We start from the raw sequence: 16,362 nt of genomic DNA on the forward strand, positions 1-16,362 counted from the left end.
TAATCCAGCTCTTACTGTGCTGGAGACATATATGAAACCATATAGATCATATTTGCAAAAGGGATCTATAAGATATAATCAAACTGACAATTACGACTCTCGCATTCAGAAGACAAGCGGGTGTAACCAGCATCTCCCTGAACCCACAGAGTTAAGTAGTGCCTCATACTTACTATTAGGGAATAGTAAATTATTCAATTAATGCAACTACCTTTTATTTACATTTTGTTCTTGTATTTAAAATATTCAATGTACCTCTGCCCATCAGCAATTAAACTGAACAACTTCCTCTTCCCTAAACATCTCAACTTTTTATTTTTCTTGTTCCATTTGTAAGCCACACCAATACAAAGGTAATTTTGATGTCAGATTTTTCTAGGGTCCTGGGAGGTATACAACAGAAATACAATGTACCAGTTATGGTTCTAGACTTAAAGTTCAAGTCCAATTTACCTATGCAGCTCACTGCTTAGTTTCGGTTAGTCTCTCTCTAAGTCTTCAGCAGTTTTTATGAGGTGAAATTAGGAAAGATCCTCATGTAAACTATTTAAGCTTCAGGAGGAGAGGGATATAAATGCAATCAATCACCAATCAAATACAGCAGGAATGGGGTCCTTTAGGAGTATATATTGTAAAACAAGTAAGGCCAAGACTAATGGGTATTGAATGAATATGGGCTAAATGAGTGACCCATATGAAAGAAGTGTTCTGAAATATATTTTTTAATACAGATAGAATGAATGAGGACCAAGCTGCAAAGGATACGTTTTGATCAGGCAGTGACCTTATTTAATATTCCTGCCTCCTATTTTCTCCACAATGATTCTGTGAAGTGGGTTGGGCTCAGAAAGAGTGCCTGGCCCAAAGTTATCCAACTAGCTTTCATGAGTAAGGGAGGCCCAGAATATAGACTTTCCTGGTTTCTAGGCAGCACCTTCACCACTATACCAAACTTGTTCTTTGTGAAATTAAATTTCTTTTACAAAACAAATATTGCATCATAGTTATTTTGGAAGAAGGTAAAATAGGGATTACATCAATAGCAATAGCAACTAAGACTTATATACCACTTCACAATGCTTTACAGCCCTCTCTAAGCAGCTTAGAGAGTCAGCATATTTCCCCCAACAATCTGGGTCCTCATTTTACCCACCTCGGAAGGATGGAAAGCTGAGTCAACCTTGAGCCTGGGGAGATTGAACTGCCAAATTGCAGGCAGCCAGCAGTCAGCAGAAGTAGCCTGCAGTATTGCATTCTAACCACTGCGCCACTGCGGCTCTTAGAATTGATAAGCAGGGGTGGGATTTAGCCGGTTCAGGCCGGTTTGAGTGAACCGATGTTAATTTTATATCCAGTTCACTGAACTGATAATTCCGACGACCAGCTGGCCCTGCTCACCCCTTTCCGCGCAGCCCAGGAGTCCCCATGAGATCCGTCTGGCTCCCAGGTAAGTGCAGGGAGGCCTCCTAGAAGCAAAAATGGGGCATGAGGTGTGTGTGTCCCCCCGTGCCCCGTTTTCGCTCCCAGGAGGCTCCAAGGAGGCTTCCTAGGCTCAAAACGGGCCGTGGGGGTTGCCACACTGCACTCCCGTGTGCCCCATTTTGGGCCTAGGAGGCCTCCCTGGAGCCTCCTGGGAGCATCCAGCCATCTAGTATGCCTGGATTCAATGTTTAGCCAAAAGAACATTTGGAGCAGCTAATACAGTATTGATTGCTGCCTTGGGAATGTTTTGGGTAAACAAAACTAAGCGGTCTCCTAAAACTTTTGGAGCCAATCTTCTTTCTTTATTCCATATCCTCCTCTTCAAAACAAGCAAGTTGCTCTGCTTTTTCATGCCAGGCTTAGTGTGGTAATTTCAGAATGGGTTTTGCAGAGAACAGCTTACCTTTAGGTCTCATTCATTTGCTCAGTTTCAGAGCATGCGTTACACAATTTCCAAAGCATAATTTAGAGTATTCAGCAGTTTGCCCAGCTGCTGCTTCATTACTTCTATTGCTGTCACAACCTTTAATGGCCTTTAAATAGCCAATGGCCTTTTAAATTTGATCAACAAAAAACACAGTAGATATTTCTCATAAATATTTTCCTTCTTCCACTTTGTGGTTCAAAATTTAACATACAAAATTATGTGCGGTGTTACTATTCAGGCAAGTTTGTGTTTTTTGTTGTTGGAAGGCAACTCTTTAATTTGAAGATAGTGTTAAATTCTTGGTTAATAAAATGGCAAGTAGAAAGGCTCACTTCCATGTAAGAAGGAAGGGGTTAGAAAGAATGAGAAAGTTAACCTTTGCTTTGTTTCCAATCTCCATTTCATGACTTGGTCTTCATAAAAAGTAGCTTTGGAATTGAAGCCATATGTATTAAAACTGTTTAAGTACAAGTATGCAAAATGTTTCAAGATTAAACCAAGATGTTTAATGGCTTGAAATATCTGGGTGTTGTATTAAGGTTTAAGTAGAAAGAGGTTCCAGCTGAAAATATACCATGAATAGCATAGAGATACATGCTGGCTCTCTTTCTTTCTTTCTTTCTTTCTTTCTTTCTTTCTTTCTTTCTTTCTTTCTTTCTTTCTTTCTTTCTTTCTCTTTCTTTCCTTCTCTTAAAAGGAAAAAAAGAGAAAGAAAGAAAGAAAGAAAGAAAGAAAGAAAGAAAGAAAGAAAGAAAGAAAGAAAGAGGGATGGGATGGGAGAAAGAAAGGGAGGAAAGAGAAAAAGAAAGAAAAGGAGGTAAGGGAGAAAGAGGAAAGTGAAAGTGAAAGATATGGATGGATGGATAGAGAGAAGGAGGGAGGGAGGGAAGGAGGGAGAGAAAAAGGAGAGGAAGGAAGGATGGACCACAAACCCTGGCGCTAGATGCAGCTTCAGAGGATGCTTTGAAACAGCACAGCAATCTAGGGCTGGAAGGGACCTTGGAGGTCACCTAGTCCAACCCCCTGCTCTAAGAGCATTGTTAAAGTGAGTTTCTCTCTTTTGACCCACCCTGTCACATGATTGCATAGCCACGCCCACCCAGCCACATGACCACACCCACCAAGCCACGCCCACAGAGCTGATTGTTTAAAAATTTGAATCCCACCCTTGTTGATAAGCCTGAGAGATGGCTTGATATTAAGCCACAATGTGTATAGGCTTTGGTGCTAGCATAATGTATGAACATGATTGTTAGATCTGGGGTGAAAATCCAGATAACCACTAGATGGTAGCAAAGATAGGCTTCTGTATCTTTTTATTGTTACCTAATGACCATCCAGATTTTTGCAACCTGATCTGATAGCCATAGAGAAGGTAAGAAAGATCTACCCAGATCCTGTGAATGTATACTCAGAAACGAATACTATATTTACTATACTAGTAAAATGGGACTTATTCTGAAGAGAGGAGCATAAAGGAGGGCAGGATTCAGTGTGTTTGTCTAAGTAACAGATGAAAACTGATCTTATGAAATATTAGTAGTGCAAGGTCAAAGGCCTTTCAGTGCAAGGTATGGTGCCTTTCTGCTCTCAGACTGAAGCCCTGCCTGAATGCAGGTCATGCTTTAGGGAGTATACACCTTTTAGAATTGTATCTCAGGAGATTATAAAGACATAGAGGCTTTACATCCTTATTTACATCCTTTATCGGAGGATCAGACTGACCCAATTCTTCCCCAGGCAACTGAGCATCTGTACCTCTTTGTAGGAAGAGATGACCCTCTCAGTGGCATCAGCTGCTGCAGACAACAGACTCCTTGCTGTGGTAAAAGCCTCAGTCCTCAAGCTTACCAGTTCTTGCTCTTCCATTTCCAGTGCAGCTTGTTTCACCACCTCTGAATCTGGCGGAACAAAATTGTGACAGGGAAGAAAGGCTGGAACACTTATCTCAATTTCTCCACTGACTTCTACTACCTAGAATCCCATTTTCTCATTAGGAATCACTTTCCTTGAAACCCCAATCTGAGGTCACTTATTCTGCCGTCGGGCACCTGTTGAAAATACCAGCTTGAGAACCCTCCTGTGATGAGTCCAGATTAAAAAAAAAAGGCATTCCTCCCCGAAACTATTAATCAAATACTATTACTCCAAATACTGCCTTAAAATGCTTCTGTAATAAAGCTTCATGAGGAAGATACCTATTCATTCTTTAGATTTCCCTTAATCCTTCAAATATCTGTGGCATTAGATGTAAACACTGAAGTGTGAAGAAAGATTTTACACAGTTTAATCATTTTCCTGACATGCATTTGGGACAACTAGCAGGTGAAAAAGTTACATGAGCGAAGTTAATACTGGTAGTCCTTAAGACTGGCCACACTTCAAAGTTACGACAGACCCCCTCTAAAAGGTACTTATGACCCAATCCTGAAGTTATGTCCGCTGAAGATGGCTGCTTGTGGGATTGTGTCATGTGGCCCAGGAATGGTGCGGCCTATAGTATTCTTTCCTTACCCAGATCTCCTGAGCTCTGGAGATCTTTGAAAGGTAAGTGAACAATAGGTGACAAAGTGTGAGGAGGAGGCCCAAGCAGCTGTGAGGACCCCAAGGGGTGGGAAGCAGAGAATGGGGTCTCTCAGAAAGTGGGGGGAGGCCTTGGGGGATCTGAGGCAGGTGGACTTTCGCCTGCACCAGCCCTGCCCCCAGGCTCTCCCCCATCCGTGAGGCTCCTCATGCTCCACTTAACAACCTGTGTGTTTAATGTATGTTCATTTAACAAATGCATCAGGAACAGCAGTGATTGGGGTGGGGTGTTCATTAAGGGAGGGAGTTCACTTAACAGCCTTCCTGGCTCCAACCGTACTGGGCAGGCTCCATTTTGGCTCTAATTCAAGGACTACCTGTAAAAGAGGTAATTGTACTTATACAAACTGCTAGAGGGAACCATCAACAGGGGAAGAACCAATGATTTTAGAATTTTAATGGGAAACCAAGCTGTTTGGGAACTGGTGGAGAACCAGCGGGAAAGCTTGACTCCATTATCCCAACGCTCGTGCCTGTTTTTCCTCTTGCTCCTTTACAATGGCTACCCAATTAAGGAAAGAGATACAGAAAACTCTCTGCTGCCATGTAGTGGTCACCTGGAGTCTTGCTGCCCACTTCTTATAGGGTTACCTCTTCTTTTCCACTACCTGTCAAATTGGGAGTTCTGAGCAAGTGGTTACTGTGGAACAGCACCAAGAACAAGGTTACAAGTGAAAATAAGCAAGCATAGATAAATATGCTCCCAGGCCAAATATTTGGTACTTGTGGAATATTTATTCCAACCTTGAAAATATTGTGGTATTTCAAGACTTCAGTGTTCAGACAACTTATTTTTGTTCTCAGGTGTTGCATAATAAAACCACTGGCTGTTGCAGTTCTCTCCTATCTGTTCAGTTTTCTATTACTATAAGTGCATCTTTCTGTGCTTGGTTGCATTTTCCTGTCACTATTTCTATATTAGTGATTCTAGACATCTGGATCTGAAGGGGAAAGTGTGAACCGAAGAACATGTATAAATCCTTGAAGAGCATCCGGAAGCTCGTTGGTGCAAAATGCAGTGGCCCGCATGGTTTTGTGCAGATCCCAGCGCGCACATGTTTCACCTCTCCTGCAGGAGCGGCATTGGTTGCCAATTTGCTTCCGGGTGAAATTCAAAGTGCTGGTTGTCACCTTTAAAGCCCTTCATGGCTTGGGACCGGGTTATCTGAGGGAATGTCTCTTGCCAGTCACATCTACCTGACCCATTAGAGCGAGGAGGCAGGGAATGCTGAGGGTCCCATCCCTGAGGGAGATATACCTGGTGGGACCCAGGAGAAGGGCCTTCTCTGTGGTGGCTCCCTCTCTCTGGAATATCATTCCCCCAGAGACTAGAATGGCCCCCACTCTAGCACTCTTTTGGAAGGCACTGAAGACCTGGTTTTGCCAATGGGCCTGTGGAACCCAGAGAGGGATGGAGCCCATCAAATGGCTAGTGTGATCTGCTGTTGTCAGGGCTGGGGGTGGGAACTGATTTTTTTCCCCCAAATTTTGTTTTATTGTACTTTACTCATTTATTTGATTCTTTTTGTTACTTATTGTTTTTTTATTTTTATTTTTTTGTTTTAAATATGGTTTTACATTGTGTAAGCCGCCTCGAGTTGCCATGGGTGAATAGGCAGAAATATAAATTAAATAAAAATAAATAAATAAATAAAGTGCACATAGCAATTCCTTTAAACAAGTATGTCTTTACTTGGGATCATGCACCATACAATCATAGGGGGAAAAAAGCGTGTTAGCTTTAAGGAGATACTGACACGATGCTCCAGACACTTGTGCCCACTATGAATCCATATCTCTACATCACCCAGCCATTGTCCTCATGATACACAGACAGAGGAATGGTTGGATAACATCAATCACTAGTGTGGAAATGGCCTATATGAGACCTCTAGACATGAGCCAATGAGAAGTTGCCCTGGGCTATTTTGACCTCACTAAGCCTTCCAGTGAATTAGCAAGTAGCGTTTCAGCCATCATCTTGAAAGCATCCCTAATGATTCCATATTGATCCTCTTCCAGCTCCTGCCTGTTAACATATGAGCTTAAATGTCCATTTTATTATTTTGGGCCATGTTGCCCCCATAAGAGCAGACGTTTTGCTTCTTTCTCCCATCCTCACCTGTTTCAGAGTAGCCAGTAGCAGTGATGATCGGTACAGCCACCATGACCAGCCCAGCAGCACTCCACACATACTTCATAAGGAACTGCTCCAGCATCACATACCAGAGTCTCTCCAGAAGCAGCACATTGATTTGAGAGGCCAGCTGATGATAACAATGCCGCAGAAGGGACAGTTCCACCTGAAAAGAGTAGCAGGAGGATACAAAGTGACTTGAGGTTTACAACCACAAAGACAAAGGCATCTCCATATAGTTTTTATTTCAACAATGTAAATGTACCAAAGGAGCTCCGGGGCGTGTAGACCAGGGCTCTCCAAACTTGGCAACTTTAGGACTTGTGGACTTCATCTTCCAGAATTCTTCAACCAGCCATGCTGTCTGGGGAATTCTGGGAGTTGAAGTCCACGAGTCTTAAAGTTGCTAAGTTTGGAGACCCCTGATGTCGACAAACCGATGTGTTCCTGGATCAGGGAAAAGAATAAAAATCAAATGAATCAGACTGTTAGACTGAAGGAGACAACTGTTCTTATAGGCTGGGTTCACAAATCATATGAAACTAAAACAAAAAAAAATCATAATAGGTTAGTATATTGCGTGTATCTAGCCATAATGGTCCGTAATCAGAATCTATAATGTAGAATGTTGTTCAGATTTAGGCAATTGTAGTTTATTGAATAAACCAAGATAAAAAATACCATTAATTACTATAATATGCTAATTAGGTTGTAGGGCAAATAAATATAAAACTCAGAGAACCCCAGATAAAGAATTTAGTTTATTATTTCTACAAATATGAGAAGTTACAGCCAAATTATTTTCCCTCCCCTCAGTGTCAGTGCCTTCTGCAGCATATTTACTGTATATATAAGAGTCACCATCTGAAGTTTTACTCTTTATTTCTATGGCAAAAATCATCTATTAGAACTTAGATCAGCAGCCTGTCTTTAAAGAAGTTGGAACAAGATATGTTAAAAATATTTTTAAAAAGTAGCAGATTTAATCATCCCCTTGTTGTCTATCATGTAGGAAACACTATAGGTTAATTCCAACTTGCGTTTTAGTGTAATTATGTGATAATATGATAACATAGAAATGAACCAATCTCTAACATCGTAGTGATCATTCTCAATAAACTCAAATACAGCAGAATAGAGATGCTTAGCTTTTAATTCTCCTTCTGCTGTCACTCAAAATGTTTTTAAATAAAAAAATAAGCACTGCTACCTCTATTCCAAGGAAAGTATCGTGTATGGGTTCTGTTCCTTCAGCTAAGCTATTGTGAAAAACAGGGATGGATAAAAAAAAGAAAGAGATTTGCTGTCATCAGTAGTAAGTATATCTCAATGAATGAACTGCACTAGATTGTCCCTCTCACTCTGTAGAAATTATTTATTAATATTCCACCTTTATTATTTTTATAAACAACTTAAAAGTATCCAATATTCTTTCATCCTCCTATTTTCCCCACCACAACCGTCTTGTGAGGTGAGTTGAGCTGAGAGAGTTATTAGCTCAAAGTCACTTATCCGGCTTTTATGCCTAAAGTGGGACTAGAATATATAGTATTAATCATATAGTCCATATAAACAGATGAAAATGAAGGATAAGAATTCTAGATTTTAGTTGCTCTACAGCCAAGTTCCAAAAATCTCTACTTGCCCCTGAGTTCCTTCAGTAGAACTCTCCCTGTCCCAATTTTAGTTAAGAATTTAAAATTGCAGCCTTTTTGTCCATTTTTGTCCATTTTCTTATCTTCTCTAATTCATATATACATTTTCTTATCTAATATTTATCTTCTCTCAGCTGTCCTACACTACTTCCTACAGGCCTTATTAATCTTTCAGAGCATACAGCCTTTGGACCAGAATTCCATGAATCTTAATGTAGTTTAAGTGACATTTCCTCATCCACATCAGGCATAGCATAAAAAAATCATTAGGAGGTGGTAAGGCAATGACGAACAGAGGTGCAGAAGCCCGCCCGTGGTTTCAGTTAATCTCTTTCTGTGGTTGGTGCGATCCTTTGAGGGTGCACGAGTCCTGGAGAGATTCGTGCCAGTGTGGGGGAGACTCGAGCTGCAGTGTGGGGAAGGCAACCCCCCTGCAGTGAAGAGGAACCCTCTAGAGCCCAACAAGCAAGAAACAGCCACCCATCAATGGCGGCTCCGAAGTCTGGACTGCCACCGATGTAAAGAAGCGAGTGAGTGAGTTTGTGGGATCATTGGTAAAGAGTGTGGCAGAGAAAATTAGCGGCGGAGAGGATGATTGGAATGCTATAGACTTTTATAAGGCTGCTACAAGCATCTGTCCGGAGCCCTAAAAAGAAGCAGCCGAAAAGCAGACGCACGGCAAGTGAAAGTGAAGGGGCTTGGCAGACAGAAGAAAGATAGAGGACAATAATGAGTAAAAAGGGAAGCTTACGAGGTCGGGAGATATACCACACTGATATTAATAGAAGGGAATCTAGTGGCTGGAAGGTGACTGGAAGGTGTGGGGGATTTGGACTATTTCATTCGATTTTTATGCTGAAAGACTTTATTAAATCGGAGATGGGAAGAAGATCGGAGCCGGCGGAATAGAGACAGTGCGGCGCCACAGGTGATATTTAGAAATCCTGAAGTTATTGTAATAATATAACTGATGTAAACCACTTAATTGCCCTTCAGGAAGTATACCGATTCAACTGAGGAGGTGGTTTCATCTGAAGAAAATCAGGAAAATTGAACTTAGGAACGCCAAGATGAAAAGCAAAAGTGGAAGCTTCCGAATGTGTGGAGATACCGTGTAATTATAGTCACTACTCAGCATTTCTTACCTCCCCACTTCCGGTGCGTTTGGAGTGTAAGTTCTTAAAACTTAGAGACGAAAAGCTAAAAACTTACTTTAAAACTCCTTTTCCCCTACTCCCTTTTTCCTGTATACACCTGCTCATTTTTTTTTACTCCCCCACCCTCTGGTGCTATGATGAACTATCTCTCCTTTTTCAATCTCTCTTTATAATGTTTATAAATATGTATACTGGGGGAAGGAAAATTGTCTGTTTTAATTGATCGTTAAATAATTGAATTAACTGATCTAATTGGTTTATTAATAATAGTGATAGTTATACTTTGATTAGATATATATGGAAAAAATAGTAAGAACATTAAGTATTATTTAATTAATAAGTATAAAGGATCTTATATATTAATATTACAATTCATTGTGCAATCACTCTAAATATTTAATTAATCCACTTGGGGCCGAATGTAATACTGTTTGTGTTTAAGAATATTTAAAATAAGGTTATATAATACATATATTTATTTATAATATTTAAATATAGTTGGATTTGGATATAATATTTATATTTTTTTCTATTATGTGAAGTTACGTATAGAGGATGAGCATTGAGGCCTTACAACTTTATATATGTGATTTAGAATTTGGATTTAAAATAATACGGTGATAATATTTTTATCTATAAGAACTTATATTCTAGTAAATTGGCAAAGAGTACAGATATCCAGCAGATAGATTAAGTAATTAGATAACTGTCAATCCTAATATAGAGATTCTATTACTGAATGTTAATTTGGGATGATATAATTAATATATTACAACAACAGAAACAAATCTTAAAAGAAATGACTTCCACAACAACTACAACTCTGAAAACTGGAAGAAAGGTCACCCCGACGTTAACAACCACGTCGGCAACAGCTTCGACCATGGCACAAAAAAACATTGAAGAAACATTACCAGTGGAGAAACAAGCTAACATCTCGAATGCCAACATCCAATCAATTCTGCTTACTTTACAGGAATCGATGATGAAGCTGCAGGAAACAATGATGAAAAACCATAATGAGATGAGAGCAGATATAAATGAATTAAAAGAGGAGATGGGGAAACTAAAAGCAGAAATGAAAGCAGATATCTCCAAAGTAGAGGACAAAGTTGGATTATTATAGCAGGCCTTGGAGAAAAATTAAGTAACAATAAAAGAGGTAGAGAAAGGAGCAGAACAAACTGAAAGGAAATTAGAAAGGGTAGATGAACAATTAAAGAATGTGAGTAAAGAAATGGAGGACTCACTGGTCTACCTAGAGATGGATAAGGCTGCTACATACTTGAGATTCCAAAATATAGTGGAATCAAAAGAAGATTTGGAACAACTAATGGCAGGAATGTTGGCTGGATTATTGGAAAAGGATAAAGATGACATCTTGAGGGAGTTTGATGAAGTTTACAGGGTTAGCACTAATTACGCGAGACGCCACAAATGCCTAAGAGAAGTCTATATATGATTTGAGAGAAGGAGTGTCCGGGATATCATATATAGGATGTCAAGAGATGAATTGATCACGTATAAAGGAAAAGAAATCTTGGTTCTCAAGCAAATACCAAGAAGAGTAAGAGAACAAAAATGAGATTATAAATTCTTAGCAGCTTACTTAAATCAGAAAAGAATCGTATTTAAATGGCTAATCCCAGAGGGAATGTTAGTTTCTTGGGATGAGAGGAAAATCAAAATAGACTCCATGGAAAAGGCCCAGGAATGTTATGAATGGTTGGTAGGCCCGGAAGACCAGAGTAGTAAGGATGAACTGGAAACTAACTCCCAGGAAGATCAAGGCTATCATAAGAACAGAGATAGAACTTTAGGAAATCAAGGAAATACTCAATTACAACAGGAGAGAGAAGAAAGTAGGACACATTCTCAGGCACAAGGAGAGACCGGAGCAGTCACAAGACAAAGAGTGAAACAGAACTAATCAAATGGAAGAAGAAAAGAAACTATTATCAATTAATATAAATGGTTTAAACTCGATGATAAAAAGGAAAAGGATAATACCCAAATTAATCAAACAAAATGCTGATATACTATGTCTACAAGAAACTCATATAAAGAAATCAGATGAAAAATACTTAGAATGCCCGAAATTAGGGAAGCTATTCACTGCACCAGCAGACACGGGGAAAAAAGAAAGGGACTGCAGTATATGTTAAAGAGGATATGAAAGCAGATTTAATATGGTCGGATCCTGAGGGAAGAACTCTGGTTTTGCAGATCTGGATTAATGCCATACCAATTCTCTTAGTGGTAATCTACACCCCAAATGGAGATCAAAAAGAGTTTTTTAAGCATCTTAATGGAAAAATAGTAGGATTGGAAAAAAGAAATATTTGTATTATAGGGGACTTTAATTCTATTGCTGATTATGAAAAGACCACAGTAATGGGGGACGGAACAAAGGGGAAAAAAAGAGAGCTTCCCAAAATATGTATGGAAATGATGAAGGAGTTAAATTTGATTGATATATGGAGAAGATTACATCCTGAGAAAAAACAATTTACATTCTATTCAAATCCTCATCAAATATGGACACAAATCGATATGGCATGGATGAATGGGGAAATAGCAAATGAGATAAAAGGGATTGAAATCCTACCCAATGAATGGGCAGACCACAATCCAATTCAGATAATATGGAAGGGTAGGGAAAAACCCAAGAAAAGATGGGCGTTAAATACTCAGTTAATAAGAGAAAAAGAATAACGAACTCAAGGAGGAATTAAACTATTTTTTGAAGGAAAATGATAATGGAGCAACTACGAAACAAAACATTTGGGATACAATGAAGGCAGTAATAAGAGGTATAACAATCTCTTATAATGCCAAGAGGAATACAGAAAAATACGCCCAGCTAAACAAATTACAACAAAAAATTAAAGAATTAGAAACTCAATTACAGAGTAGCCCAAAGGATTTAAAATTGCAAAATCAGATAACAATAACTAAACATAAATTGAATTTAATTGAACAAGAGAGAATGATTATAAATCTGAATACAACTAGAGAAACTCATTTTGAGCATGCCAACAAGCCAGGGAGATGGCTGTCATATAGACTTAATAAAAAGGAAAGAAAAAAGATTATCAGCTAATAGATGGAGAGGGGGATATACAACAAGGGATAGAACAGAAAAAAGAAATTGCCCATAAATATTTTGAAGAGTTATATAAAAAGGAAGAAGTTAACGAAGATAGGATAAGAAACTATTTAGATGAAATGAAGGATAAAGCAATTGGGGAAGAAATTGATGAATGATTAAACAAAGACATTACTTGGTTCAAATTGAAATCAGCAATAGAGAACCAGAAAAACAACAAATCCCCGGGACCAGATGGGTTCCCAGGGGAGCTGTACAAGGCAATAGCAGAACAAATAGGACCTCTTATGGTGGAAGTTTTTAATGATGTCTTATTGGCAGCCAGGATGCCGGACTCATGGACGGGGGGCGTTGATTTCACTGATCCCGAAGGATTTGGACCCCCAATATATACAACATTATAGGCTGATTTCTTTGCTAAATACTGACTACAAAATATTTACTTCTATTATAGCAAGTAGACTAAAAAGAATGTTAAATGAGCATATATATGAAGACCAAAATGGATTTCTCCTGACCAGACAAATCAGGAATAATTTAAGAATAGTATTAGATGTTTTAGAATCTTACAAAGCCCACCCTGAAAAACAAACAGCACTTATGTTTTTAGACACAGAGAAGGCCTTTGATAATTTAAATTGGCAATTTTTAATCCAAAAAAATTATAATATTAATTTAGGCACCAAATTTGAAAATATTATAACAACAATTTATGATACACAACAGGTGAATATTATAATAAACTGGGAATATACCTGCCCAAAAAAATTGAAAAAGGAGTCAGACAGGGCTGCCCACTCTCACCCCTGCTCTTCATATTATCACTAGAAGCATTATTAACGCGAATTAGACAGAACCCAGACTTAAAAGGATTAAAGGTTAAAAAAGAAGAATATAAGTTGCAAGCATTTGCGGATGATATGATTTTTTTCATTGAAGAACCAATAGAAAGAGGACAAAAATGGATGAATGAATTAGAACAATTTGGAGCAGTAGCAGGACTAAAAATTAATAGGAAGAAAATGAAATTAATGACTAAAAATTTAACAGAAAAGCAAAAATTGGAACTAGAAGAAATTATGGGAGTACAAGTGATTAAAAAGTTAAATATTTAGGAATATGGTTGACAGCACATTGTAAGACACGAAAGAAAAACAATTATGATAAATCAATGCAACAGATAAAGAAGGATTTAGAAACATGGGGCAAACTGCAACTTTCATTATTAGGCAGGATTGCTGCTATTAAAATGAATATTCTTCCAAAATTCCTCTATATATTTCAGATGATTCCAATTAAAGTACACAAAAGGTTTTTTGAAGAACTTAATAAAATAACTGCAAAATTCATCTGGCAAGGGAAAAAACCTAGAATAAACTTAAAGGCAATGCAGGATATGAAGAGCAGGGGAGGGCTGGCACTTCCAAATTACGAGTTGTATTATAGTGCGGCCTCTTTAATATGGTGGAAGGAATGGGTGAATTTAACTAATAAGAGAATATTACTCTTAGAAGGCTATGACTTACAGAAGGGGGTGGCATGCTTTTTTATGGGATATTGGGAAAACTAGCCAGAAATATTTTCACAGACACCTAATTAGAGATTCATTATTGACTAATTGGAAGAAAATACAGAAAAAACACTACTTAAAGATACCAATCTGGATCTCAACAATGGAGGCAATGACCCACCCAAATAATCTGGATATTACTAAAATGATTAAATATAGGGACCTATTGGATATGCAAGGAAATCTGAAATCGTGGCAAGACCTTCAAGACCAGGAATTAAAAACTGATTGGTGGGCATATCTTCAAATTCAAAGTAGATACAAACACAACAAGAAAGAATTTAGAATTAATAATAAATTCCAGCAATTAGAAAATTTTTTAGTAGGATCAGGCAAAAAAAATATAACAAAATTTTATAATTATTTATTAAGAGGTAGAATTAGAAATTGTTAAAGGGAACATGACAGCCTGGAGTAGGAACATAGGACGTAGTATTACCTTAACAGAATGGGAAAAGGTCTGGGGTAGAAATAACAAAATCACAAAATCGGTAGTGTACAAAGACAATGTCTATAAAATGTTTTATAAGTGGCACCTTCCTCCTTCGAGATTAGCGAAAATGCACCCCAATATGAGTCCGAACTGCTGGAAATGCAAAAAAAAAGAGGGAACTTTCTTCCATATGTGGTGGTCTTGTACAGAAGCTCAAAAATATTGGCAGAAAATTAGAAATTGGCTGGAGGAAATGACAAGAGAACAGATCAAATTTAAACCAGTCCTTTCTATTAGGGATCTTTGATAAAGAACTACCCAAAAAAGTGAAATATATAATAATACATATTTTGATGGCGGCCAGATTGGCTTTTGCTCAATGCTGGAAACAGCCTCATGTTCCATCAGAGGAGATGATTATTCAAAAAATTTCAAGCTGTGCAGAAATGGACAAATTAACCTTGGCATTAAAAGATAAAGACAATTCAATATATTACGACAGCTGGAACTGCTGGTACAAATGGATAGACCAAGGACAGATTCCATACTAAAAGGCAAAAGAAGATATGATAGAATCATAGTAGTGATATACAGATATATGTAAGGATTGTGTATATGGCATAAAATAAGGATAAAAAGGAGGTCTCACAAACTGTTGAAGATTATTTTTTCTTGTTTTCTTTTTTTTTCTTGAATTTATGTTTGTGTTGTTGGTCTATTTAAATTGTAACACCAATAAAGTATATTTAAAAAAAATAATTAGGTTAGTGTATGCTTACATGTGCTCTGAATTACAGTCCTTCTTCTGTAGCTTTTATATGCAAACAGGTAATACAAACTGCAAAGATTAACTGAAAAGTCAAAAATGACTAACTATGGAATAAATACATGACTCTAAGAATCTTCTAAACTTCCCTATGCCACCTACAAAATCCAATAGCTGATAGAATGCAGACATCTATTACATAACAAACGTTATGTCTAATGCTGGCCATGGGATATTATTGAGCCCTTGCTTGAAAAAGCAACTGTTGCACTTCGATTCTTTTTTTTTTAAAAAAAAAAATTGGGGGTGAACCTTGAAAGGGGCAGAAAACATTTGTTTCCATTTGCTTGGCATTTTGTGTAAATATGACTTTAAATTACTCTTAATTATTGACAGAAGTTATTACAGGAAGAGATGTTGGCCTTGGAACACACCTGGCACGGCAGTATTAGAACTAAAGAATGGGGAAAAGTAAGATATATGAAAGATATGACTATTAGTATCAAATTCTCTTTCCCAGTGTTAAAACATCTTTTCTTTTTCCATTCTTTATCAACAAGGGTTTTGATTTACATCTATATTCCTTGCTGGTATTTTTTATTTCTATATTTGGAAATCATAATTTCCCCACACCATACACATTTACTGCCCTTCAGTTCACTCCTCGGCCTGGGAATGTATGAAACATTAAAAGACAAGCCGGTGCCAAACTTAGAAGGTCTTGAACTTCAACTGTTTGAATTAGGTAGGATCAACAGAAACCAAGAAATATTTTTACAGGAAGTTGGAAAGGACTGAGCTTAGCAACAAGGACAGATTTTAGATTATAATCAAGGTTAGAGCTCTAGATGTGCCTCAGGACATATTCAAGGAGACAACAGAGGAAGGAAGTAAACAAGGTGTTGGTCTAAATCTGTTTGGGGGCAGCTTCACTTCACCTAAGGCAGAATTGAAATCGAGTGAGCTGCAGGGGATTTTGGCATAATCCTACAGGAGACGGTGGTAAATTACTATCCTCTCCTGTAGAACTAAATAAAGAGAAT

General features: G+C 38.0%; 1 protein-coding gene across 1 annotated transcript in view; it reads right to left on the reverse strand.

Moving 5' to 3' along the window:
• ABCD1 (ATP binding cassette subfamily D member 1) overlaps positions 1-16,362 on the reverse strand; it is a 30,755-nt gene that overhangs the window by 13,181 nt on the left and 1,212 nt on the right. The window contains exons 2-3 of the mRNA XM_087925771.1: positions 6,615-6,795; positions 3,668-3,810 (exon numbers count right to left, since the gene is read on the reverse strand). Coding sequence (XP_087781897.1) covers positions 3,668-3,810; positions 6,615-6,795 — 324 coding nt within the window. The remainder of the gene's footprint in view (positions 1-3,667; positions 3,811-6,614; positions 6,796-16,362) is intronic.

The sequence above is a fragment of the Pseudonaja textilis genome, chromosome 2 (genome assembly GCF_049901715.1).
Source record: "Pseudonaja textilis isolate UNSWEBS1 chromosome 2, rPseTex1.2, whole genome shotgun sequence".
Classification (NCBI taxonomy): domain Eukaryota; kingdom Metazoa; phylum Chordata; class Lepidosauria; order Squamata; family Elapidae; genus Pseudonaja; species Pseudonaja textilis.